General features: G+C 42.5%; 2 protein-coding genes and 1 long non-coding RNA gene across 6 annotated transcripts in view; 1 reads left to right on the top strand and 2 right to left on the bottom strand.

Moving 5' to 3' along the window:
• Positions 1-7,660, bottom strand: part of ift88 (intraflagellar transport 88 homolog) — a 51,530-nt gene extending 43,870 nt beyond the window's left edge. For 2 of the 4 annotated variants that reach the window (XM_015948320.3, XM_015948321.3), the window contains exons 1-6: positions 7,470-7,658; positions 7,249-7,308; positions 6,736-6,795; positions 3,935-3,988; positions 2,815-2,878; positions 2,519-2,576 (exon numbers count right to left, since the gene is read on the bottom strand). In XM_015948320.3, the coding sequence (XP_015803806.1) occupies positions 2,519-2,576; positions 2,815-2,878; positions 3,935-3,988; positions 6,736-6,795; positions 7,249-7,308; positions 7,470-7,550 (377 nt within the window). In that variant the 5' untranslated portion in view covers positions 7,551-7,658. Of the gene's footprint in view, positions 1-2,518; positions 2,577-2,814; positions 2,879-3,934; positions 3,989-6,735; positions 6,796-7,248; positions 7,309-7,469 lie in introns of all 4 variants that reach the window. The other 2 variants (XM_054748517.2, XM_054748518.2) reach the window with 2 other exon arrangements.
• Positions 6,166-9,862, top strand: LOC129165401 (uncharacterized). Its single transcript, XR_008564773.2, has 4 exons — positions 6,166-6,292; positions 6,741-6,829; positions 9,566-9,642; positions 9,728-9,862. It is a non-coding gene; the product is annotated as an uncharacterized lncRNA (long non-coding RNA).
• Positions 9,863-11,921: 2,059 nt separating this feature from the next.
• On the bottom strand, positions 11,922-20,900 carry LOC107378232 (adhesion G-protein coupled receptor F1). The gene is made up of 9 exons (XM_070541920.1): positions 20,887-20,900; positions 20,607-20,770; positions 20,350-20,528; positions 19,348-19,524; positions 17,882-19,255; positions 17,721-17,762; positions 14,684-14,737; positions 14,521-14,587; positions 11,922-12,377 (listed from the first exon to the last, which is right to left on the bottom strand). The coding sequence occupies exons 1-9, from the start codon at positions 20,898-20,900 to the stop codon at positions 12,319-12,321; spliced, it is 2,130 nt and encodes a 709-aa protein (XP_070398021.1). The 3' UTR covers positions 11,922-12,318.
• Positions 20,901-24,027: the final 3,127 nt, after the last annotated feature.

The following is a 24,027-nucleotide window of genomic DNA, read 5'->3' as shown; positions in this document are numbered from 1 at the left end:
ATCATCTGACCTGCGGCCGTATGTTTTGGACACCCGAGTGAAGAGAGGAGCGGAGCTGTCAACTGATCACCGCCTGGTGGTGAGTTGGATCAGATGGCAGGGGAAGATGCCGCGTAGACCTGGCAGACTCAAATGCATAGTGAGGGTCTGCTGGGAACGCCTGGCATAAGAACCTGTCAAGACGGTCTTCAACTCCCACCTCCGGCAGAGCTTTGACCGCGTCCCGAGAGCAGTGGGGGACATCGACTCCGAGTGGGCCTTGTTCCACTCTGCAAATGTTGAGGCGGCTGTTACTAGCTGTGGTCGCAACCCCCGTACCCGCTGGTGGACACCAGAGGTTCGGGGAAACGTCAGGCTGAAGAAGGAGGCCTACAGGGCGTGGCTGGTCTGTGGGTCTCCGGAGGCAGCAGACGGGTACCGGATAGCCAAGCGGGGTGCAGCCGTGGCAAAATCTCGGGCGTGGGAGGAGTTTGGTGAGGCCATGGAGAAAGACTATCGAGGTTCTGGCAAACTGTCCGGCGCCTGAAAGAGGTTCTGGCAAACTGTCCGGCACCTCAGGAGAGGAAGGCAGCAATTGGCTCACACTGTTTACAGTGGGGATGGGGAGCTGCTGACGTCAACTGGGGCTATAGTCGGATGGTGGAAGGAATACTTGGAGGAAGTCCTCAATCCCACCTATGCGCATTCCGAGGAGGAGCCAGAGCCAGAAGACCTGGGGATGGACTGTCCAATCTCTGGGGCAAAAGTTGCTGAGGTAGTCAAACAACTACACAGCGGTGGAGCCCCGGGGGCGGATGAGATTTGTCCTGGGTGTTTTAAGGCTATGGATGGTGTAGGGCTGTCATGGTTGACACGTCTCTGCAACATTGCGTGGTCATCGGGGGTAGTTCCTGTGGAGTGGCAGACTGGGGTGGTGGTCCCCATCTTTAAGAAGGGTGACCTGAGGGTGTGTTCCAACTATAGGGGGATCACACTCCTCAGCCTCCCTGGAAAGGTCTACTCCAAGGTACTGGAGAGGAGGGTCCGATTGATAGTTGAATCTCAGATTGAGGAGGAGCGGTGTGGTTGTCGTCCTTGCCGTGGAACTGTGGACCAGCTCTATACCCTTGCAAGGGTGATGGAGGGGGCATGGGAGTTTGCCCAACCAATCCACATGTGTTTTGTGGATTTGGAGAAGGCTTATGACCGTGTCCCCAGGGGCACCCTGTGGGGGACGCTCCAGGAGTATGGGGTGGGTGGCCTTTTGTTAAGGGCCATTCAGTCCCTTTACCAGAGGAGCGTGAGTTTGGTCCGCATAGCCGGTAGTGACTTGGACCTGTTCGTGGTGAGGGTTGGACTCTGCCAGGGCTGCCCATTGTCACTGGTTCTGTTCATTACCTTTATGACCAGAATTTCTAAGCGCAGCCCTGGTGTGGAGTGTGTCGAGTTTGGTGGCAGGAGAATCTCGTCTCTGCTTTTTGCGTACGATGTGGTCCTCCTAGCTTCATCCAGTTCTGACCTTCAGCACTTGCTGGGTAGGTTCGCAGCCGAATGTGAAGCGGCTGGGATGAGGATCAGCACCTCCAAATCTGAGACCATGGTTCTCGATCGGGAAAGGGTGGCTTGCCAACTCCGGGCCGGGAGAGGGGTCCTACTTCAAGTGGAGGAGTTTAAGTATCTCAGGGTCTTGTTCACGAGTGAGGGTAGGAGGGATCGGGAGATCGACAGGCAGATTGGTTTGACGTCTGCAGTGATGCGGACGCTGAGCCGATCTGTCGTGGTGAATAGGGAGCTGAGCCAGAAAGCCAGGCTCTCGATTTACCGGTCGATCTACGTCCCAATCCTCACCTATGGTCATGAGCTTTGGGTAATGACCGAAAGAACGAGATTGCGGATACAAGCGGTCGAAATAAGTTTCCTCCATAGGGTGGCCGGGCTCAGCCTTAGAGATAGGGTGAGGAGCTCGGACATTCGGGAGGGGCTCGGAGTAGAACCGCTGCTCCTCCGGATTGAAAGGAGTCAGTTGAGGTGGTTTGGGCATCTGGTCAGGATGCCTCCTGGACGCCTCCCCGGGGAGGTGTTTCGGGCATGTCCTGCCGGCAGAAGGCCCCCGGGTCGACCCAGGACACGTTGGAGAGGTTACATCTCCAAACTGGTCCGGGAACGCCTTGGGGTCTTGCCGGAGGAACTGGTGGAGAAGGCCGGGGAGAGGACGGTCTGGAGCTCCCTAGTTGGGATGCTGCCCCCGTGACCCGGACCCGGATAAGCGGAGGAAGACGACGACGGCTATCTTTAAACTGTGCTTCATAAATAAATGTGTATGCTATAGTAAATGTTTGCCAACTATTGCTCAGCATGTAGCTGCTTTTAAGCACGTTCATAAAACACACTTCCCATGTTAGATCAGAGGAGCAAATTAATGTTTGTTTCTTTTGTTTACCTCCATAATAAAGTAAGTCAAATGACAGCCATTACTATTAGATCACATGCTATACAAATTAACAACAACAATGAAAACACCCCAGAAGAAAAAACATACGTATCCTCTAGAGGAGGTGCAGGGCCCCTGGACCGGCCCAAAGGGTCAAAGGCTGAGCCTGAAAACACAAATTCCCATGGTAACAGAAAATCTTCTTTTTGCATTATTACAAGACATCTGTGTAAATACACATATTTATTTATTTATGAAGAACAAAACCAGCTTCCTGCTTCTGTTTAGTCTCTGCAATTTTGTTCTTCAGGTATAAAAGAAAATGCAGATGGCCAACAACTCACAAATAAACCCCCATAAATAATAGACATGCAGTACAACAGATGTGAAAGATTTAAACCTACCCCGTGTGAGGGTGGAGGAGTAACCGGCGGCTTTGACAGCACTCATCGGTCGAGCCAGCCCATCCTGTCAAATGGACAACAAACGTATCACGAGCTGGCCTCAGGAACTTTATAATATTGTGTTTCATAGCAGAAAATGTAGATGATTAATGGAAGGATCTGTGTTCATGTCAATGAACACAGACGTCACGTCATTAGCCAGTTCTCTTATAATTAAAAACAAACAAGTTCTCTAAGGGTTAGGGCCAGGTAATAAATAAAAAATGTACCATCGGAATTTCTGACTCTTATCGAGATAATTTTTCCCAAATTTGATAATAAAAACGAAAAGATGTGTGTGGGGTCGGCAACGTTCATGCTCCTTTAACTCATTAACTGCCATTGACAACAAAAGTCGTCATTTTAAATCCAACCGTTCACTGCCAATGACGACTAAAGTCGTCCTTTGCTGTTTTTTACTGTGTGGGCGTTGGAACGAGCCCCCCCCACCGTGAGAACAAACATCCCAGCTCTAAAGCGGATCTTCATCCGCGTACGTCACACGTCACAAGATCAGGAAGCAGAAAATCCATGTTTTAGGAGATTGTTTTGGGCCGCTGTTGTAAAAAAAAGTGAGGCACGTACCGGAAAAGCTTCTCCTGATCACAATTCGACAACTGATTATGAAAGAACGGATAACACTCAAACGCGTGGATTCTTCCTGATGTAAGAGGCGAGTCTCCTCTTTGTTTTGGTAGTTTGGGCGTCAACATCATCATAGAGCGCAACGTTCAGTGACTCTTAAAATACAGTAAAAACGCTGGCAGCGAAGGGTTTTATTGATCAGGAAACGGCTGGCAGTAAATGAGTTCAGAAGCTGTACCACCTTGAGTCACGTAAAAAATGTGACTCAACAAACTACGTGTGACAGCCCCATCTAGGGGACAAGTTTTGTTTCTGCACATACCTGTAGTTATTGTCCATTTATTGTTATCAAGGTGAAATCCAAAATTTATCGTGATATTGATTTTAGGCCACATCGCCCAGCCCTAAAAGTGTTATTCTCGCAGCACTGCAAAAAGCACAGAAGTATGGAAACCCAACACCAAACCAGGTAGTTATTAAAGTGCAAAAACCTCACCTGCACAGCTCCAGTCACGGGTCTGCCCATTGAAGAGGCCAAAGGCATGCGCGACTGCAGGAAACACACATGTAAGCTCCATTTAGGTAAATATTAAAATCATGATTATTAAATTAAGCTGAATTATTTATTTAGCACTAAATATCCCGGGTTCACATTTGAAGTAGCCTACAGGCAGAGATTTATATCAGCAGGAGGCAAAGTTGAGTTGTTTAGTGATAATAAAGATTTATCTCAGGAAAAGGTTTAGAAGAAAAACGTATTTTATTATCTTCAAAACAGTATTGACTAAACATACCTAAAATCAGACTTGTTCAGGTCAGAATGAGGAATATATCAAACACTTATAACGTAGACATCAGCTAATTAGATTAGACTTTCTTGATTAATCAGCCACATGGGAAAAAAGTGGACAGACTATAAAAGCAGTGAAGAGCTTCACCAGGAGCCTGGAGATCCAAACAGGAAGCCAGTGCAGATAAAAATGTGTTCTTTTAGGGGCCTTGATGCTTAGAAAATGAAACTGATGGAAAACTATCTGGAGGTTGTGTGTTAGTATTATATTTGGCCCTCTTTAATCAAAACTCATAAAATACTAGCATTTCCTACACTCTAATGAATAAAAAAATGTGTATTCCTCATCACAACAGAGCTACGGTGCTTTTATTTTGATAGTGGGTTATCTAATTAGCATTTTTAGGAATCGTGACGAGTAAAACTCAAACACAGTAAAATTTACAGGTTACACACAATTATTTACAATAATGGACAACTTTATATAGTTTTATTTGCATCTCTAATATGAAACATTACAGTTATTAGCTTTTCCCAAGTCTGCAGAAGGATGCATCCTTGAAACAAGGGGCGGAGCAAGAACGCATCCAGGAACTTTGAGCGAACGTATGCATACTTAGTCCTTGGGCCATCGGTGATGATGTTCCACAAGGACGCGAGTACACAAGTTGGGACAAGTATACATATTGAGAAACAGCCAGTGACTCAATGCAATCTGCTGGGTTCCTTATAGATGAAACGCTTTACTGACTGGCTTAATGAACTGAACTGACTGGAATGTTTACTTTGTGAAGTCCCTTAAGACGACTCTTGTCCTGCTTTGGCGCCATCTAAATAAGCTGAATTGAAATGATTCTGTCATCGCCATCCTTGGCTGGAACTATACAGGTGTTGGTCATTAAATTAGAATATCATGACAAAGTAGATCTATTTCAGTAATTCCAACTTCTTTATTAAGTTCATTCATTCCACATAGACTGATATATTTAGAATGTTTATTCCTATAATTTTGATCATTACAACCAATGAAAATCCCAAATCCAGTATCTCAGATTATTAGAATATTGTGAAAAGGTTCAATATTGAAGACCCCCGGTGCCACACTCTCAGCTAATTAACTGAAAACACCTGCAAAACCCTTTAGATGGTCTCTCAGTCTGCTGAGTTGACAAGATGTCCAAAAGACGACCAATGACATCTCGTACAAGGAGGCCGGATGATGACAGAGCTCTGTGACCAAGCACATTAATACAGATGTGAAGGGAAGGACAAGATGTGGCGTCTCGACTGGGTTAAAGACAACAAAGACTGGACTGCTGCTGGCTGGTCCAAAGTTATGTTCTCTGGTGAAAGTAAATTTTGCATTTCCTTTGGAAATCAAGGTCTCAGAGTCTGGAGGAAGAGAGGAGAGGCCCAGAATCCACGTTGCTTGAGGTCCAGTGTAAAGTTTCCACAGTCCGTAAAGGTTTGGGGTGTCATGTCATCTGCTGCAATCTTATGGGTTGGCTTAATGAACTGACCTGTATTGGAATATTTACTTTGTGAAGTGCCTTGAGACGACTCTTGTCCTGATTTGGTGCTATATACATAAACTGAGTGAAATCTGTGTTGGTCAATTGTGTTTTCTGAGGTCAAAGGTCAACGCAGCCATCTATCAGGAAGTTTTAGAGCAGCTCACCTGACCTTAACCAAACAGAAAATCTATGGGGTAACGTGAAGAGGAAGGTGCAGTACGCCAGACCCAACAATTCAGAAGAGCTGAAGGCCACCATCAGAGCAACACGGGCTCTTACAACACCTGAGGGGGGCTCAGATGCAACCTAGCATGTAAATTAGCAGAATTCCACATTAGAGGAGAGCTTAACAGGATTTGGAGTCTTATTTCCTGATATTTGGACATCTCTCCTCTGATTGGCTAACAGCAACACCACTCCACCACTCAATCTGTTTGCTTTGCAACGTTGATGTTTTATCTCCACAAATAACTGAAGCCTGGAGGAGCTCTGATTCTCTGCTGTTTCCTGGACGCTAAATCAACAACAGCCTTCCCTGTCGTGAGTCAAGGTGAGTCCATGAATGCTCAGTGACAATGTGATGTAGATTTGTCAGGATTTTCTAATCCTAGAGTTTCACCGTCTACTTTCTATCAGAAGCTACTGCAGGAGGTAGGTAGGAGACTATTTTCATGTTCAGCCTGCATGAAAAACTCAGTGTGACTGATTATAATCAGAAATAATCATTAAAACTTGTTCTTCAGTGTTCCACACCTTTAAACAAAATGTCTATTTAATGTTTTTATATTATTTTGCTAATGTAAATCACACTGTTTTGTGTTCATTTGAAAGTCAAAAGCAAAATACTACTTTGATAAACTGCACAGCCCTGCTGCCTTCATTACTTTCTTCTGTGTAAAAGTCATTTATTACGAAGATGTTGTACTTTGTTTCCTAAACCTAATGTAGGCTTTTGTCAATTAGGTTTTTAAACATTTACATATTTGTACTTACTCCAGAAGAAGAAAACAACGGTCGAGCTCCAATGGCAGTGCCTGGGAACTTTCCACCTATCTGGAGAGATAAACACACAACATCATCCATGAGTGTGGGTAAACAAGTGTACACATACAAGTCATTCTAAACAATCCTCAATTCTCATTTAACCATTAGGTTCAGACATATCAGACCACTGGAAACATCTGATATTATAGCTGTACCTGCTGAAAAAACGCACAAATCTGGCTTTGTTGAAGTTTCACAAATCAGGGAAAGGTTTTACAAATCCCAAACAAAATTTTATGCAATCTGCTATTATAGTGGAATAATCTAGAACAGGTTTGAACAGTGTGGGTGTTGTAAGGTTTTGAGCTAGAGCAGATTAAAGATGGTCAGAGTAGAGAAAAATTGGGTGTAATGGCCCTTTAGCCGTCTCCCGAATCAGAAGCTGGAAACGGAAGCTAACTTCAGCAAGTCCAAAAGGGGTTCTCTAGTGACGAACACAAAAACAATACAAACGTTTCTTACCGGAGGTCTTCTTCCGTAAGTTGTTCTAACTGCTTGCTGGAAGCCCACGTCATTTTCAAACTACAGGTTTAAGAAAATGTATCATCACATTTATGTCCAAATGATCCAAAACAAACCACCGTGGTTCGTGCTAATAAAGCCTACAGTATAAGGCTAAACTAACTTCAGCCTCGAGCCTAGAGTACCAGCAGCTAATAGCAGGGAGTTAGCGGGTCACGCACCTCCGAGTAAAACGCCGGGTTGAAGTCGTTGTAACCAGAATAAAGGTCATCTTCCTCTGCAGCCTGGTGCACGTTTTCCATACTCTTCTGCTTAAAGAACGTGTGCAGAAATAAATCAGACGTTGGAGCTAGAAAGATGTTTGTTGTCGTTTCAGTTACATTACCCACAATCCAAAGCGATATAGGCGGGCTTAATCCCTTTTGGAGCTTCTGATTGGTGGTCTCACTGTCACTCTTAGTCAAACATGTACATGATTGGCTGAAGACGGTTCCGTCCGTTGCTATGATACAAGAGAAGTACACAGTTCTCTTCTCTCAAAGACGGAAACACATGTCCACTGGTATTATGAATATCCATTATTATTTGTTTGTTTTACCAAACAAGTAATACTCTTTAATGGCCCCAGTTTAATTTGTCCTTCTGGACTACCATTCATATATATATATATATATATATATATATATATATATATATATATATATATATATATATATATATATATATATATATATATATATATATATATACATACACACACACACACACACACACACACATATAAATAATCCATGGAGTAAGGATGCACAAGTTTTAAGGACATATGATCCACATTCCTCCCTAGTAATTAAATCCCCGAAATAAAGAGGAAAGTAGTTCATTTTTGGTGTTTCGGAAGGATTTTCTCCGGTAAGTTGATGAAATGTCATCATTTTGTTGCATTGTGAAGCGTTAGCTAACCGCTTCGTACCAAAATAAGCCAACGATGATATTTTATGTTGCCAGTTTTAGCTAGATCGCCTTTAATGAGCTAACTGTGTGCAGCTTGTTGGTTGTGAGCAGGAGGACGAGCTGTAGACGGGTTTCTTTCAGTTTGTTTGATTCTACGTTTTAAAAATATTCCCCACAGTTTCAAATAGGTGATAAACTTTTTACATTATTAGTTTTATTTGGGAATATTTGTACAATACGTTGCTGGTTGCTGTATCAACACGAACATGCATCAGAAACGGAAGCACAAATGGAGAGACCAATAATAAAGAAAACGTGATTGTGAAGACGAGTAATTATTTAATATTTTTCAGTTAATAACACTGACTGCAGCAAACTGCTGAAGCATGAGACAAACAGGAGTACGAACGTAAGAAGATATGTTGTTCTGTTTTGTGTACTCAAGTAATAAGAATAGAATTAAGATAATTCAAGAACAGTAGTCGAACAATAACTTTTAAAAATTAGACATTTTGCATAAAAATGCTAATTTCCACTTGCTTTATAAGATCAGCATTTGCTATTTTGTTATTAAGTAAGGAATGACAAGAAATAAGAATTAACAATAACACAACTATCAATAAAAAGAGTAACTAAAACAAAAATCTTATGTAACCATTAAAGGTTAAACTGTATTGTGTACATTTTCATGTTTTCATAGTGGCTGAGCGGAGAGCTGACCAGAAACAACGGTGGTGGCAAAACCCAGTTGGGTCTGTGATGGAGTGATGCACGCCTGGAGTGATTGCTATCTCATCTAGAGCCCTGCACTGAAGCCCTAGGCCCTCAGGTCGGGTTGGCCCGATGGCCCTCGGGCCGGGCTTCGGGCCAACGACTGTGTAATTACCTCGGACACGGGCCGGGCGCCTTTATTTTTAATCGAATTCATTACAAAAATTGAAACACTTAAACCAGGGGTCGGCGACCTGTTCCCATCAAAGAGCCATTATTACCCATTTCCCACAGTAAAGAAAACACTGGGAGCCACAGCAGCCGCGGCTTTGTGGGCGGGGCCTACCCTCAGACAGCAGAGAGCTGCTCACAACAGGTGACAGCAGCCAGTACCGGTCGCTCGTGTACGTCAAAGTTATCTTTCATAAGACGATAATCAATAAAACGATTTATATAAAGTGGATCCAGAAGTTGTAGCCCGTCTCTGCCGACAATATTTTGATATTTTTCACCCTGTTGGTGGTTTTACTGAGCAGGTGCCACGCACACACTCTCTTTCCATTCCTGTCAGATTTTTAACCTTCAAACTGAGCATGTCACACACCTCTCCTAACACACCTGGTTCCAGTTTAATGGGCTGTATTTGTCTTTGCAGGGTTCTAACATCAGGCAGAGGGATACTCGTGTCCTGAAGAAACCTGTAGCCTGTTGAACCCACTGAAAAACAGAGCTGTACGACCTTTTTGATTGTCTGTTTACTCCATTTAATGCCTCTTGTGTTTTTCATGCCTTTTTGACTTTCTATTTCCTCCCTTAGGTTTTCCTGCTGGGTTTCCTGGTTCCAGCCTGTTCCTTTCTCCTCCTGGCCCTGATGCCGGCTCCTCATGGCTTCCTGGGATGTCCCTCTCTCCTGATACCATCTCATGTCCCCCCTCACTTTCCCTTATCTCATTTTCCTCACTGCTGCTGCTGCTTTCCTCATTCTCTGAAATTATAATGGCACTGTTAGAATAAAGAATCATTTTTAAATAAAATACATACAAATGTCTTAATATTTCTAAAGATTCGTACCACAGTTTACTTGAGTACACTGTGTGTGGTCACTGGTCAGTAACTGGATCAACATGCAGTGGTTCTGCGGGGTCCTTCCTCCTCCTTGGTTCAGGGCGATGAACAAACAGCATCAGCCCTGAGTCTCACCTCACCTCGCCTAGTCTTAGTAAACTGTGCCTCCTCTACATGTGCCTGTAGAGTGGTGTATTAGTTTATGTCCTGCCACATTTAACAGTTAAATTGCAGCCTTGTGCAGTTGAGAGCAGAACATGTAGAGCCTTGATAGAAAACATGTGAGAGTGCGCATTAAACTCGCTGCACACAGATTTTTGTTATTGCGATCTCTGGTCATGGTGAGGTTGCTCCTGCTGACTTGAGCCAACCATTTTCTTCTTCTCTCTGCGTCTTTGGGGGAGCCATAATTCTGGTTCCTCCCTCAGACTGATTGCTACATCCATATGCAGCGCAGCCAACCATTATTAAAATACTAGAGGTGTAATTTTATCCAACCCTAAAATTTGTAATTTCAAATAAAAAATTTTTTTTTTCTTCAAGGTGAGCTGGAGCAGAATTCTAGCTTTCAATAAACCCTTTAAATGGATATTACAACTCGAGTTTAGGGTTCTTGTAGGACTTAGTTATTAAATGTGCTTATATTAGAGCAGTGTGTTGCATTACTACATCAATTTTATTGCTATAATATATTATAGTAATGCATGTGGTCTAAATGTGTTCTACAGTGTGTTAGGACTGTCGTATTCCTGTAATGTAGAACAGTCACGGGTGTTTGTCTTCCTACAAATGCTCGGAAAAATATAAATAGGCTACTTGGCGGAGGAATTAGGACGTAATATATAATATAATATATAATATTATTCAATAATTACCAAAAATCGCCAGGGGAAATGTGACAATATTCAATTTTTGTCATTTGTCCCATCAAACTGACTTACGACGCTGGGATGTTTGGAACTATTGAGAGCTCCGTGAAACACGTGACCGCGAGTCGGTGAGTTCAAGGCGTGTCACAACTCTGTCTTTCTACAGCTCTGGCGTTCTCCTTCTTGATGGACGGATGTTTAGAAAAGAGAGCTCGACTCCGTCCTTCCTTGCGAGAGCTCTCCAGCAGGCCGGCAAGGACGGATAACGGCGTTGTGTGTCTCCGCACTGACGCAGAAGCATAACTCAGGCTTTACTCGCAGCTTTTGCTGCGTGACAGTACACCGAGAGAATCTCAGCCATGGAGCGGCTGTTCTGCCATGCTCCTTGCTTAACTGAAAATCCTTCGACACTTCAAGAGTCACGGTTTGTTCATGCCATCCTCCACTAAACCAAAAAGATGGAAATCACGTTTGATATCACTTTTTGATGTCATATATGATGTTGTTCCTCTCCACTGCCAGGATTAAAGCCATGAAGACACACCACTGCACTTCTGGAACAATGCTGGGAGTAAATGAGATGCTAGCTCACTTGTATTAACGTAATCAACACAGATATGAAATCGAGTCGCTGCAATAGACTTTTATTTAGAAAATTACCGGGGATTTTACACTGAAACCGTGTGTGATTTCTTAGCCCTATGTTAACTATGGAAACTGTTGTGTCCCAGAAGCAGCCCGCAGCAAAAATCGAACCCAATCCCATCTTCAGCAGTGCGGTGCGCCGCTTCTAGAACGCTCCTGAAAATGGCCGCGCTGCAGCTGGTTTGAATCACCTCCATAGACTATAATGGATTCTATTTGAAGCGGTGGCGTTCTGTACCACTGATGCGTCCAGTGTGAGGTAGGGGTAAGACTTCAGTATGAAACTATAAAAAGGGTTACATTTACCATTAGCATCTGTAAAACAGTCTGCTGCTTGCTTAACTGGTTTCCACTTAAAGTGAACTGCCCCTCAGTTAGGATTTTTTTTTTGCTGTAAAACAAAATTAATCAAATTTCAGATCAACTCCACATATATACACACACTTTTTATCGACCCAGTTTTAGTCTGTAGATTATATCTAGTGTCCTTTTCTGCAATGAAGCCCCAAAAAGCAAAAAATTATTTCTTACATAGTTTAAATAAAATATAAATAACAATAAAAAAGTTTAAATAAACTAAGTTCACCTTTCAGTTTAGTTTTTTGCAGCAAAAGCAACTGATCAAAACTGTGTTTGCTCGATAATGTTTAAGGCGGACAGAGGTACTACAACGGTTGCACAGTTAATTTTCTTGTGTTCATTACACGCTGAAGCAGCAGCATTTCCTTCATTTCTTTAAAAGCACAGAAAAAATAAACTCTTTACAGACATCATATTGTGAGTCAAATAAACATCATTTCTTTTAAAGCTAAAGTGTTTGTACAAACAATCAAGTGTTGGAGAAAGATTCATTGGATCCATTAGAAGACAGATTGTAGCCGTTTGAACCTGAAATAGAAAACATGAGAAAGTAGTTTAGTTCAGGGTTACACAATATTAACACAACATACTACTAAATAATCTGTTCTACTGCTCCACCCTGAGCCCCCAGGTCTACTAGCATATACATAGTTTTAGTCTGTAGTTTTTTTAACTATGAAAATAAATGAAGTTATAGTTATTGCAGATGCATAAATCATATTTTCCACAACCACAGAATGTAAAAAAAAAAAGAGACGCTACTCATTGCATTAATACATTGTTCTCCATCTGAAGGATAAAGGTCCATGCAGACACGGTGTTTCTCAATGTCAAGCAACCTCGCCTTGATGCCGTGGTCCCGCCCCAGTTACCTAGGAGATACGTCATTAGGAACCATCAGGGCTTGATTTGAGCTGGATCTTGCCGGAACAAGATCTGGAAACTATTTTATTTTGAAAGGACTGTTCGGGCAAATGTCTGCTAGGTTCCGGCAACTCGCATGACCGACTTGTGCTATACGCAAGACTCGAATTACAGGTGAACTAGGGAGCTCCTGGAAGCCCTCAACTTCCACACCCAGGAGGAGCGTGAAAACGATCCTGGTTCTACTTATATTACATTATTCATGTGGACTCTCCAGGGATTATTTAGAGCTGAGAGGCGCAGAGCTCTGATCGTTGATACGCTCCAGACATTCACTGCACCGGTGCACATCAGTGTTTGCGTTCCGGGAATGTTTTTACAAATTAAGAACTGGGAACCACCAAGGTGTGTTCCACTCAGTTCCAATGTTCATGTACTACCGAGGCATCTGTCCTTCATTTGTTAGCCATTTGGCTAGCTGAGCAAGGATACATGCGAGGTGCCTTGTTGCCTTCTCTTCTCTTGGTCAAAAATTTTCCTGAATACAGCGCAGTATTTTAAAAAGGATAGTGGATCAGGAGCCAGCAGCTACTTCAGAGGCAAATTTCCTATTTAAATGTAAGTCAAGTAATTGTAGCTATCAGGCTTATATCTAGAATGTTTTTTTCAGATCTGAATCAGTTATCTATGGTTGGTTAGTTACTTTGTAGTTGCAGCTTTGGTGGCTAGCAGGTAGAAACTCGCCTACATATTTAATTTAACCAGTGCACAATTCCAAAAGTAAAAGGCTCGTCACATATTTATATTGAAACTTATACATGAAATTTAACTTTACCTCCCGTGTCACGTGACATGACCACCGCAGTCAAGTGAGGTAAGTCTGTTCCATTTCACTGTTTTGTCTGACCAAGGAAGGACAGTGTCCTCGTAAGCAAGGCAAGGCAAGGTTCCTTGACGTTGAGAAACGCTCCACATTTAAAGGGAGACAAGGCAGTTTTGGCTAGCTTTCAGCACCCCCTAGTGTCCTCTCTCCTTGATGTGTGTTCATCTTTTCAACACCTTAATCTAACAGCTGAAATGTCTCCCTAGACTTCCTTAGTGTCTACAAGAGTGATTCATCACTAAATTAAACAATTCACCTGTGTTCATGATCCAAAACATACAGGAAATGTGCTGGAACCAGACTGCAGCACCATGCATGTCAGCTCCATTTTTTCAGATCAGACTGGCAACTCTGAAGTTGCAAATGTAATATTCTGGCCACAGGGGGCGCTATGGTCTGAGTGACATTTTATTAACCCTGTAAAGAGTCATTTTGGCACATACAGGCTCAAGAAATGTTTTTTTTAAATATGAAAAAGTTGCACAGTATCCCTTTAATAAGATGCTAGTACCCATTAGCTTAATTAAATCCAGGTGACAACCTAATTTTGCCCAGACAGTGTAGCTAAACACTTGCTTTTCACTTTTACCTTTGTTTCTTAAGGATTAAAGTTCTGGCTGAAGTTCTCGTTTAATTAGAGTTTTGTTGTTCATATTTATTCTAAGATTTTACTTTATGGATTTTCCGATGTACATTTCAGAAGTTTTGAATACAACGTTTTGAAAAATAATGCAAAGTACAATGTGGAGATAAGTTATAGATTTTGAAAGTTATAATTGTTCTGTGGTCTGTCAATATGCTTTAAAAGTTCTTTGCACCATTGCTTTCCTCATAAAGACCCACATGGCAGCACAAACAGATGCAGAAGGCGAGCTTTGCATATTATTTCTGCTTTGTCAGATTTAAACTTTGACTTTTGCAAACCTCTCCTTCTTCTCAATTTCCGGAACCAATTTTCCAGACCACTGGATGAGCTGCCAGCACTGGTGCTCTGAAACAAGAATATAAACAGAATTAAATGTCACCAGAGAAGATATTTAACAAGCACTACAATGGCAAAAGAAACATGCCAGATAAAATATCTTACCCTTGTCCTTTGACCCGTGGAGGAAAGTGAGCTTATAGATAATCCTGATAGCACCTGAAAAATATGCGGAGGTTGGCACATGAAAACATCCATTCATCCATCCATTTTCTTTCGCTTAGCTGGAGTTGGGTCACGGGGGCAGCAGCCTAAGTTGAGAGGCCCAGACGTCTCTCTTCCCAACCACTTGGGCCAGCTCTTCCAGGGGGATCCCAAGGCGTTCCCTGGCCAGCCGAGAGACATAGTCCCTCCAGCGTCTCCTGGGTCTTCCTTTAGGTCTCCTGATTAGATGTGCCTGGAAAAGCTCACCAGGGAGGCGTCCAGGGGGCATTCCAATCATATGCCTGAGCCACCTCGACTGGCTCCTCTCGATGTGGAGGAACAGCGGATCTACTCTGAGCCCGTCTGGGATGACCAAGCTTCTCAGCTTATCTCTCAGGGAGAGCCCAGACAAAATGTGGGGAAAACTCATTTCAACTGCTTTTATCTGCGATCTCGTTCTTTCGGTCACTACCCAAAGATCTTGACCATAGGTGAGAGTAGGAACATAGATCAATCAGTAAATCGACAGCTTCGACTTTCGGCTCAGCTCTTTTTTCCCCACGACAGACCAGTACGACCGACCGGTACAATGCCTGCATCACTGCAGACGCAGCACCAATCCGCATATTGATCTTGTGCTCCAGCTTTCCCTCACTCATGAACAAGACCTCGAGATACTTAAACTCGTGAGCATTTAGGTCCCCCAGCAGAACGAGTCACCAGAAGGAGTGCTCTCCAGCATGTCCTCCAAGGACTCCATAAAAGACTGGGTAGTCTGAATTGCAGTTTGGTGCAAAACCACAAACCACAGTCAGGACCCATCCCTCCCACACGTAGGTGGAGGGAAGCTACCCTCTCATTCACTGGGGTAAACCCCAACGTACAGACACAATGATGGGGGGGCAACTAGAATGTCCACCCCTGTTTGGTGCCTCTCAGTGGGAGCTCCAAATGGGTAAAGTGTCTAACCCCTCTCAAGGCAACTGGTTCTGAAGCCAAAGCCATGCGTTGAGGTGAGTGACTATATGTAGTCGGAACCTCTCAACATCGCACTCAAGCTTCTTCCCCACCAGAGAAGTGACATTCAACATGCCAAGAGCCAGCTTCTGTAGTCGAGGATCAGACCGCCAAGGTCCATGCTCTCAGCTACCACCCGTCACACTTTGAAAAGCCCGCAGAAGCCTCAATGGAAACTAAGTGTGTCATCAGGCCGTCATCCGGAAATAAGACCCCAAAACCTGCTGTCTGAAGCTACTTTCTCCCCCTGCTGACATGTACAGTACTTCCTATAGTATTATTCTTTGCCTTCTAATATGAGTTAGGTGTTTGGCGTTCTGGCTGTGGGAGGTGCTGATGTGCTCAGTTGGGTGGCTGTGGAGGGAGCATTGTTTGTCTCTAGCTCTCCTATATCTATATTCTGATACAAGCTGATCTTGCCTCATGTCATACTCAGCCAATCCCATAGTTGTTCAACAATTAAGATCTGGAATCAAGGTAGGCAATCTTTTGGTTTCACTGAAGTCTATTGAAGAACCACAAGTTTAGTCCTTCTGTGTCAGATGACACCTTTAACCAATGGGCTGCCAGTGGGATACACTCTATGAGCCGATGTTGATAGTACAGTTGCCCCCATGATCTAATTTTATGATATTTGATAAATGACCTGTACTTGCATAACACTTATCAAAGTCAGAGGACTCCAAAGAGCTTTACACTACAGTGTATCATTCATCCATTCACACACACATTAATGGTGATGAGCTACAATGTAGCCACAGCCACCCTGGGGCACCCTGACAGAGGCGAGGCTGCCGAGCACAGGCACCACTGGTTCCTCTGACCTCCACCAGCAGGCAAGGTGGGTTAAGTGTCTTGCCCAAGGACACAACAGCAGAATATTCTCCGGGATTGAACCTGCAACCGACAACCCACTCAACCTCCTAAGCTACTGCTGCCCTAACTTGGACACTTACAAATTATACACTTTGTCAAGTCTAACTCTTGAGCGTTTTCCTTTGTGCCTGTCTTGCACTCTTCTCAATGAGATCTTGGACTGCCAGACATCTACTAAGTAAATTTTGAGTAAACTTTACACTCTGCTCAGCTCACACCATGGAGCCAGTTTGGATGTTTTAAAAAAAACGGGAGCTGGATATGAGTGTTGGATTGCTATAGGAGGTCTGAAACAAGATTTTACAGAACACTCAAATCCTCAATTTGTGTGAGACACAATGTCATCCAGTTCAAAGTGTGCACCATTTGAACTGGTCCAAAGACAAACTGTCTAAAATCAAGTAACAATTGGATCCAGCTTGTGAACGTTTCAAATGGTCACCTGCCACACTTCTTCGCATGTGTTGGACATGTCCATAATTGCAGGAATATTGGGGGTCTATTTTGATGCAGTAATCATTCTCACCTAACATCAAAATATCAAACATCAAAATTATAAGTTCTTTTTTTGATTTTATTATTATAAGTTACTCTAAGCTTAACAGCTGAGGTATATTTATGTTTATGTATATGTTTATGTATTTAGCAGACGCTTTTGTCCAAAGCGACTTACAAGTGATAATCGGCATTTTGCCCTTGAGGCTAACAACAATAGTAACAACAACACATTGACATCCGTCATGGAGAGGAGGGAACAAGGAGTGGACAGTATAAGGGGACGGGTGCAGGCAAGGTGCTAGTTAAGAAGATGCTCTCTGAAAAGCAGGGTCTTCAGGAGTTTCTTGAAAATAGAAAAGGAAGCCGCAGTTCTGGTAGTGTTAGGAAGGTCATTCCACATTTGTGGAACAATGCATGAGAAAAGTCTGGATTGTCCTGAGCGTGGTGTAGGCACTGCTAGCCGACAATCCTGTGAAGACCAGAGCGGCCGGGCCGAGATGTAAGCCTTTGCAAGAGGATTCAGGTAGATGGGAGCCGTACCGTCTCGGACTTTGTATGCTAGTGTTAGCAATTTGAATTTGATGCGTGCTGCTAGTGGTATACATACCTTTTTGTCCAACAGCGTTCCAAACACCAAAATAAAGAAACCCTTTGGAGACACAAGTTATCAGAAGTCAATTCCATAATTTCAATTCATTATGTAAGTGTATTAATGAAGTGGAAAAGCCTAAACAATAAGATCAAAAGGTGCAACCTCTGAAAAATTACCTGTAGTGAGTTGAATAATGCAAATGTAATAAGGATTCCCATGTCGTCAGGTTTTACCATGGTTCCAACTCCCAAACCCCAAGTTATTCCAAAAAATGGAGTGAGCACAGCCAAACTCCGAGCAATAACCACCAGGACATGCTTCTCGCCAGATTGTGCAGCATTTCCTCCAACCCTTCTTCTCAAAATTTTGTACAAGACCACAACCAGGATTATGAGGTTTATCAGCACTATCAGAAGAGCTGGGATCACAAAGGCCAGTAGAGCTTTGGACTCGTACCAGTTGAGCCAACAGACACTGTTTTCTCTGGTGTATTCATTTGATGGTGCCGTTGCAGCTATGGTTACTGTTGCAATGATGAGTGGAGCTCCATATCCCAATACAAATCCAATAACCAACATAGAGACTTTAGACAGCCCTCCATCAAAGACACTGACAGTACGGTAGAGCAACAGCAGGGCTGATGCTAACATCCAGAAGAACAAGGCGAGGTAGAAAAAATGAATAAAAAATGTAGCTGCTGTGCAAGCTGGTTGGTTTTTTTCATTTAAATTTGAAATAGCTGCTCCAATAATGAACCAGATGTCTGCCATCAGAAGAGACACTGCAATGTTAACAATGGATACATGACGTAGGTATGATGTGGCGTTTTTTCTTATTTTTCTCCATACAATAGCTTCAATGATAAGACATATGACCAAGGAAGCCATTGATATGCCAACTCCAATGTATGTAATATAGTCCAGTATCGGGCTATCAATACTATCAGGTGACATCAGTATAGAGAAGGAGGTGGTATGGTTGCAGTTGCAGCTTGCTGTTCCATTTTCATAGTATACCAAAGAGCAGCCATCTTGGCTCCATCCTCCAACTCCATCAAAGAGGGTGAAATCCCAGAAGACACATTTAGGATTTTTCAGAGTGTCATTTGTAGTTTCAAATGATAACGTTAAATTACTGATGATGGCTTCCGACTTAATAAGTGTAACCTTTCCATTGATAACGTCTGATGATGAATTTGCTTTGTCTCTTGCAAGAAGCACGTTATCCATGGAAGAAAATAATATGACTGTGATTGGATTGTTTTCTCCATCAGCCTCTAATACATCGATTTCCACAGAAGAATTGAAGTTGCCGATGAAAGTGTGTGAGAACGTGGTTTTGTTCAGGAGAATATAAGGTGTCTGAATATTGAAAGATTCATTGACAAGACGACTTGTTATTTTCTCAAAGGCGTGGAGCAACAAAGAGCTGTTGCTGTTTATGCCACTTGGATTTTTTTCTGAGCCATTTATGTCATCCTTGTTATTCAGAAGTTTCCATGAACCCTTTGCCTCATCAGTGGTGAGAATCCCTCCAGTTTCCATGACGTTCTAGACAGAAAAGACATGCATACATTATGCCAAGAAAAGAGAAGAGAAGACAAGCTGCATAAATGTAAATATTATCAAGTGAATTCACCCACCTTCATTGATTTTTGTGTTATTATAATATTATTTGACGAAGAGGTAATTGCTACATTGTCAAGGATTTTAACAATGGCAGCAATGGTGGGAGGAGAATCCATTACTTCTTCAAAGAAGCTTAAAGTCACATTACTGAGTTGCTCCAAAAATACTGGCAGTGTGAATCCATTCAGACTCTGTCACAAGTGTGGAAAGAAAAGTTTAGTCACATGTAACATCTCAACATTTAAACTCAAGTCACTCTTAACAGTAGTTGCCTGAATTAGCCATGGAAAGGAAATAGATGAGAAAACTATGAAGTTATAAAATGCCAGACTGTTCTATGTTAAGGCCAAAATCAGTATTCATGGCCTTGCCCCCCTTTGGCTTGTGACCATGAGCAAGAGCGTCTCAGCTACTGGAAGCTAACCAATAGCATCTCCACAACATGGTGGAACATTTTCAGGCTTGGGTTAATTCCAGAGACAACACATCAACTTTGCATATTTTACTCATGAAAAAATGTTTTTCAGTATTCTGAATTTTGCAAATTTAGGCAGTAGAAGGGTGGCATTGCTGTTAGCCAATCAGAGGTAAGACATTTGCATATCATGAGTACTACTGAGTACACCCCCCACCCCACCCCCCCGCAGCCCACTCCTCTGAAAAACTCCCACCCCCTGAAACAGGAGCACAGAATAAAACTCACAAGACATTCATTTATACTAGAGGCCACAGCATTTTTTTTCTTAGGGAATGAGACCTTTACATTGTCTAAGGTTAAAAATAAAGACAGCAGTCATACACTCCGTAAACGTGTCTGGGGTTGTGTGTGGTGGTTCCTGGTAAATAACTATACCCTTAGTCCAAAGATTGTTTGTATTCATTTGGCTTCAGTACTGAGCTAGACCGTTGTCTCACCTCATTTGAATTTATTTTTTAAAGTTTAACATTTGAACACAGACAGAAGAAAGCTAAAGAAAAACTAATGAATTAGAATTGGTCTGAGGTCAAAGATTTACCTCCGACTGATCAAGCAGCTCCTTAACAACTGCAAGTATGCAGTAGTCTTGCACATTGTCATATACACCACTGTCTGTACAAACAGCTGTCAGGTGTCCCACATAGTACTCTTTACATGGAGCCATGCCAACAAAACCAACTGTTCCATCACCAAAGGTGTCACTGAAGCATTTAATTGCTAGAGGGGAAAAAAGGAATAATTAGATGTGATTTTTGTCTTGTTTTTTTATGTTTATCTACAATAAAATGTACTCACCTAAATTGGTAAAGTCAAGTGTGATTTTGTTATCATAGACTGGAACTGTATCAACAGTCTGGCATGTTATTGTTGCTGAACTCTCCCCCACCGGACAGTCATCCGGTGTTTTAAAAAGAGCAGTGATGTCCGGACCGGGAGCTAAACCATGAAGCCAAAAACATCTGTCATTTAAGGCAATAAATTGCAAGCATTCCCAAGCATGTATTATTAATAAACACACACACATACTACATAAATCAAACTAAAAACAAACTACATCCATGCTCTAGTTTTCTACCTGAATTCAGACATCATATTCCACATTTACCTGTAAAACCTGGTCTAAGAAACTGAACATTGTAGTTATTGACAGAGCACTTCAGGGTTGTAGTAGAAGGATTTTTGCAAATGACTTGTCCATTGACTGGTGCGACTTGGATTATGGGGATTGCTTTGGCTGTGAAGTATCCTTGCTGCTTGAAAACAAAACCATCCAAACGTTTCAGCCTACATTCATATGTTCCTGGAAAAAAACAAGCAATTCATCATTTTTACTTTATGAAGACGGAATAGAAAAAAAGCTAATGCCAGTTTCCTCCATGCATTGCTAAGAGCTACAGTCCAAAAGGTCAATAAAAACAAGATCGCACTTCTGAAACACTCCTGACCCCTACATAGAAACACTTTCAGAATCAGAATGTTATTTTTGCCATATGATTGAACCGGTTCACAACATCAGTAAACTGATGCAGGAACAGGTTCACAACATCAGTAAACTGATGCAGGAACCGGTTCACAACATCAGTAAACTGTTGCAGGAACCGGTTCACAACATCAGTAAACTGTTGCAGGAACAGATTCACAACATCAGTAAACTGATGCAGGAACAGATTCATAACATCAGTAAACTGTTGCAGGAACCGGTTCACAACATCAGTAAACTGTTGCAGGAACAGATTCACAACATCAGTAAACTGTTGCAGGAACCGGTTCACAACATCAGTAAACTGTTGCAGGAACCGGTTCACAACATCAGTAAACTGTTGCAGGAACCGGTTCACAACATCAGTAAACTGATGCAGGAACAGGTTCACAACATCAGTAAACTGTTGCAGGAACAGATTCACAACATCAGTAAACTGATGCAGGAACAGGTTCACAACATCAGTAAACTGTTGCAGGAACAGGTTCACAACATCAGTAAACTGTTGCAGGAACAGGTTCACAACATCAGTAAACTGTTGCAGGAACAGGTTCACAACATCAGTAAACTGTTGCAGGAACAGGTTCATAACATCAGTAAACTGTTGCAGGAACCGGTTCACAACATCAGCAAACTGTTGCAGGAACAGATTCACAACATCAGTAAACTGTTGCAGGAACAGGTTCACAACATCAGTAAACTGTTGCAGGAACAGGTTCACAACATCAGTAAACTGTTGCAGGAACAGGTTCACAACATCAGTAAACTGTTGCAGGAACAGGTTCACAACATCAGTAAACTGTTGCAGGAACAGGTTCACAACATCAGTAAACTGTTGCAGGAACAGGTTCACAACATCAGTAAACTGTTGCAGGAACAGGTTCATAACATCAGTAAACTGTTGCAGGAACAGGTTCACAACATCAGTAAACTGTTGCAGGAACCGGTTCACAACATCAGTAAACTGTTGCAGGAACAGGTTCACAACATCAGTAAACTGTTGCAGGAACCGGTTCACAACATCAGTAAACTGATGCAGGAACAGGTTCACAACATCAGTAAACTGTTGCAGGAACAGGTTCACAACATCAGTAAACTGATGCAGGAACAGGTTCACAACATCAGTAAACTGTTGCAGGAACAGATTCACAACATCAGTAAACTGATGCAGGAACAGGTTCACAACATCAGTAAACTGTTGCAGGAACCGGTTCACAACATCAGTAAACTGATGCAGGAACAGGTTCACAACATCAGTAAACTGTTGCAGGAACAGATTCACAACATCAGTAAACTGTTGCAGGAACAGGTTCACAACATCAGTAAACTGTTGCAGGAACAGGTTCACAACATCAGTAAACTGTTGCAGGAACCGGTTCACAACATCAGTAAACTGTTGCAGGAACAGGTTCACAACATCAGTAAACTGATGCAGGAACAGGTTCACAACATCAGTAAACTGTTGCAGGAACAGGTTCACAACATCAGTAAACTGATGCAGGAACAGGTTCATAACATCAGTAAACTGTTGCAGGAACAGATTCACAACATCAGTAAACTGTTGCAGGAACAGGTTCACAACATCAGTAAACTGTTGCAGGAACAGGTTCACAACATCAGTAAACTGTTGCAGGAACAGGTTCACAACATCAGTAAACTGTTGCAGGAACAGGTTCACAACATCAGTAAACTGTTGCAGGAACAGGTTCACAACATCAGTAAACTGATGCAGGAACCGGTTCACAACATCAGTAAACTGTTGCAGGAACAGGTTCACAACATCAGTAAACTGATGCAGGAACCGGTTCACAACATCAGTAAACTGTTGCAGGAACAGGTTCACAACATCAGTAAACTGTTGCAGGAACCGGTTCACAACATCAGTAAACTGATGCAGGAACAGGTTCACAACATCAGCAAACTGTTGCAGGAACAGATTCACAACATCAGTAAACTGTTGCAGGAACAGGTTCACAACATCAGTAAACTGTTGCAGGAACAGGTTCATAACATCAGTAAACTGTTGCAGGAACAGGTTCACAACATCAGTAAACTGTTGCAGGAACCGGTTCACAACATCAGTAAACTGATGCAGGAACAGGTTCACAACATCAGTAAACTGTTGCAGGAACAGGTTCACAACATCAGTAAACTGATGCAGGAACAGGTTCACAACATCAGTAAACTGTTGCAGGAACAGGTTCATAACATCAGTAAACTGTTGCAGGAACAGGTTCACAACATCAGTAAACTGTTGCAGGAACAGGTTCATAACATCAGTAAACTGATGCAGGAACAGGTTCACAACATCAGTAAACTGTTGCAGGAACAGATTCACAACATCAGTAAACTGATGCAGGAACAGGTTCACAACATCAGTAAACTGATGCAGGAACAGGTTCACAACATCAGTAAACTGTTGCAGGAACAGGTTCACAACATCAGTAAACTGTTGCAGGAACCGGTTCACAACATCAGTAAACTGTTGCAGGAACAGGTTCACAACATCAGCAAACTGTTGCAGGAACAGGTTCACAACATCAGTAAACTGTTGCAGGAACCGGTTCACAACATCAGTAAACTGTTGCAGGAACAGGTTCACAACATCAGCAAACTGTTGCAGGAACAGGTTCACAACATCAGTAAACTGTTGCAGGTAAAGCTTATATTTTAGACGCTACTTTTTACTTAAGTAAAGAAGATCACTCTGAGTTATTTTACACAGGTATTTGTACT

This window comes from Nothobranchius furzeri, chromosome 2, assembly GCF_043380555.1.
Source record: "Nothobranchius furzeri strain GRZ-AD chromosome 2, NfurGRZ-RIMD1, whole genome shotgun sequence".
In the NCBI taxonomy this organism is placed as follows: Eukaryota; Metazoa; Chordata; class Actinopteri; order Cyprinodontiformes; family Nothobranchiidae; genus Nothobranchius; species Nothobranchius furzeri.
The sequence above is the reverse complement of the archived record's forward strand: the minus strand, read 5'-3'. Positions and strand labels throughout refer to the sequence as shown.

What these genes read in the sequence shown, in the direction of transcription:
- LOC107378232 (XM_070541920.1), bottom strand. An exon ending in ACTTGACTTTACCAATTTAG is followed by an intron (nt 20,529 to 20,606) that starts GTGAGTACATTT and finishes TTTCCCCTCTAG; the next exon opens with CAATTAAATGCTTCAGTGAC. An exon ending in GAAATTGAGAAGAAGGAGAG is followed by an intron (nt 12,378 to 14,520) that starts GTTTGCAAAAGT and finishes TTTCTATTTCAG; the next exon opens with GTTCAAACGGCTACAATCTG.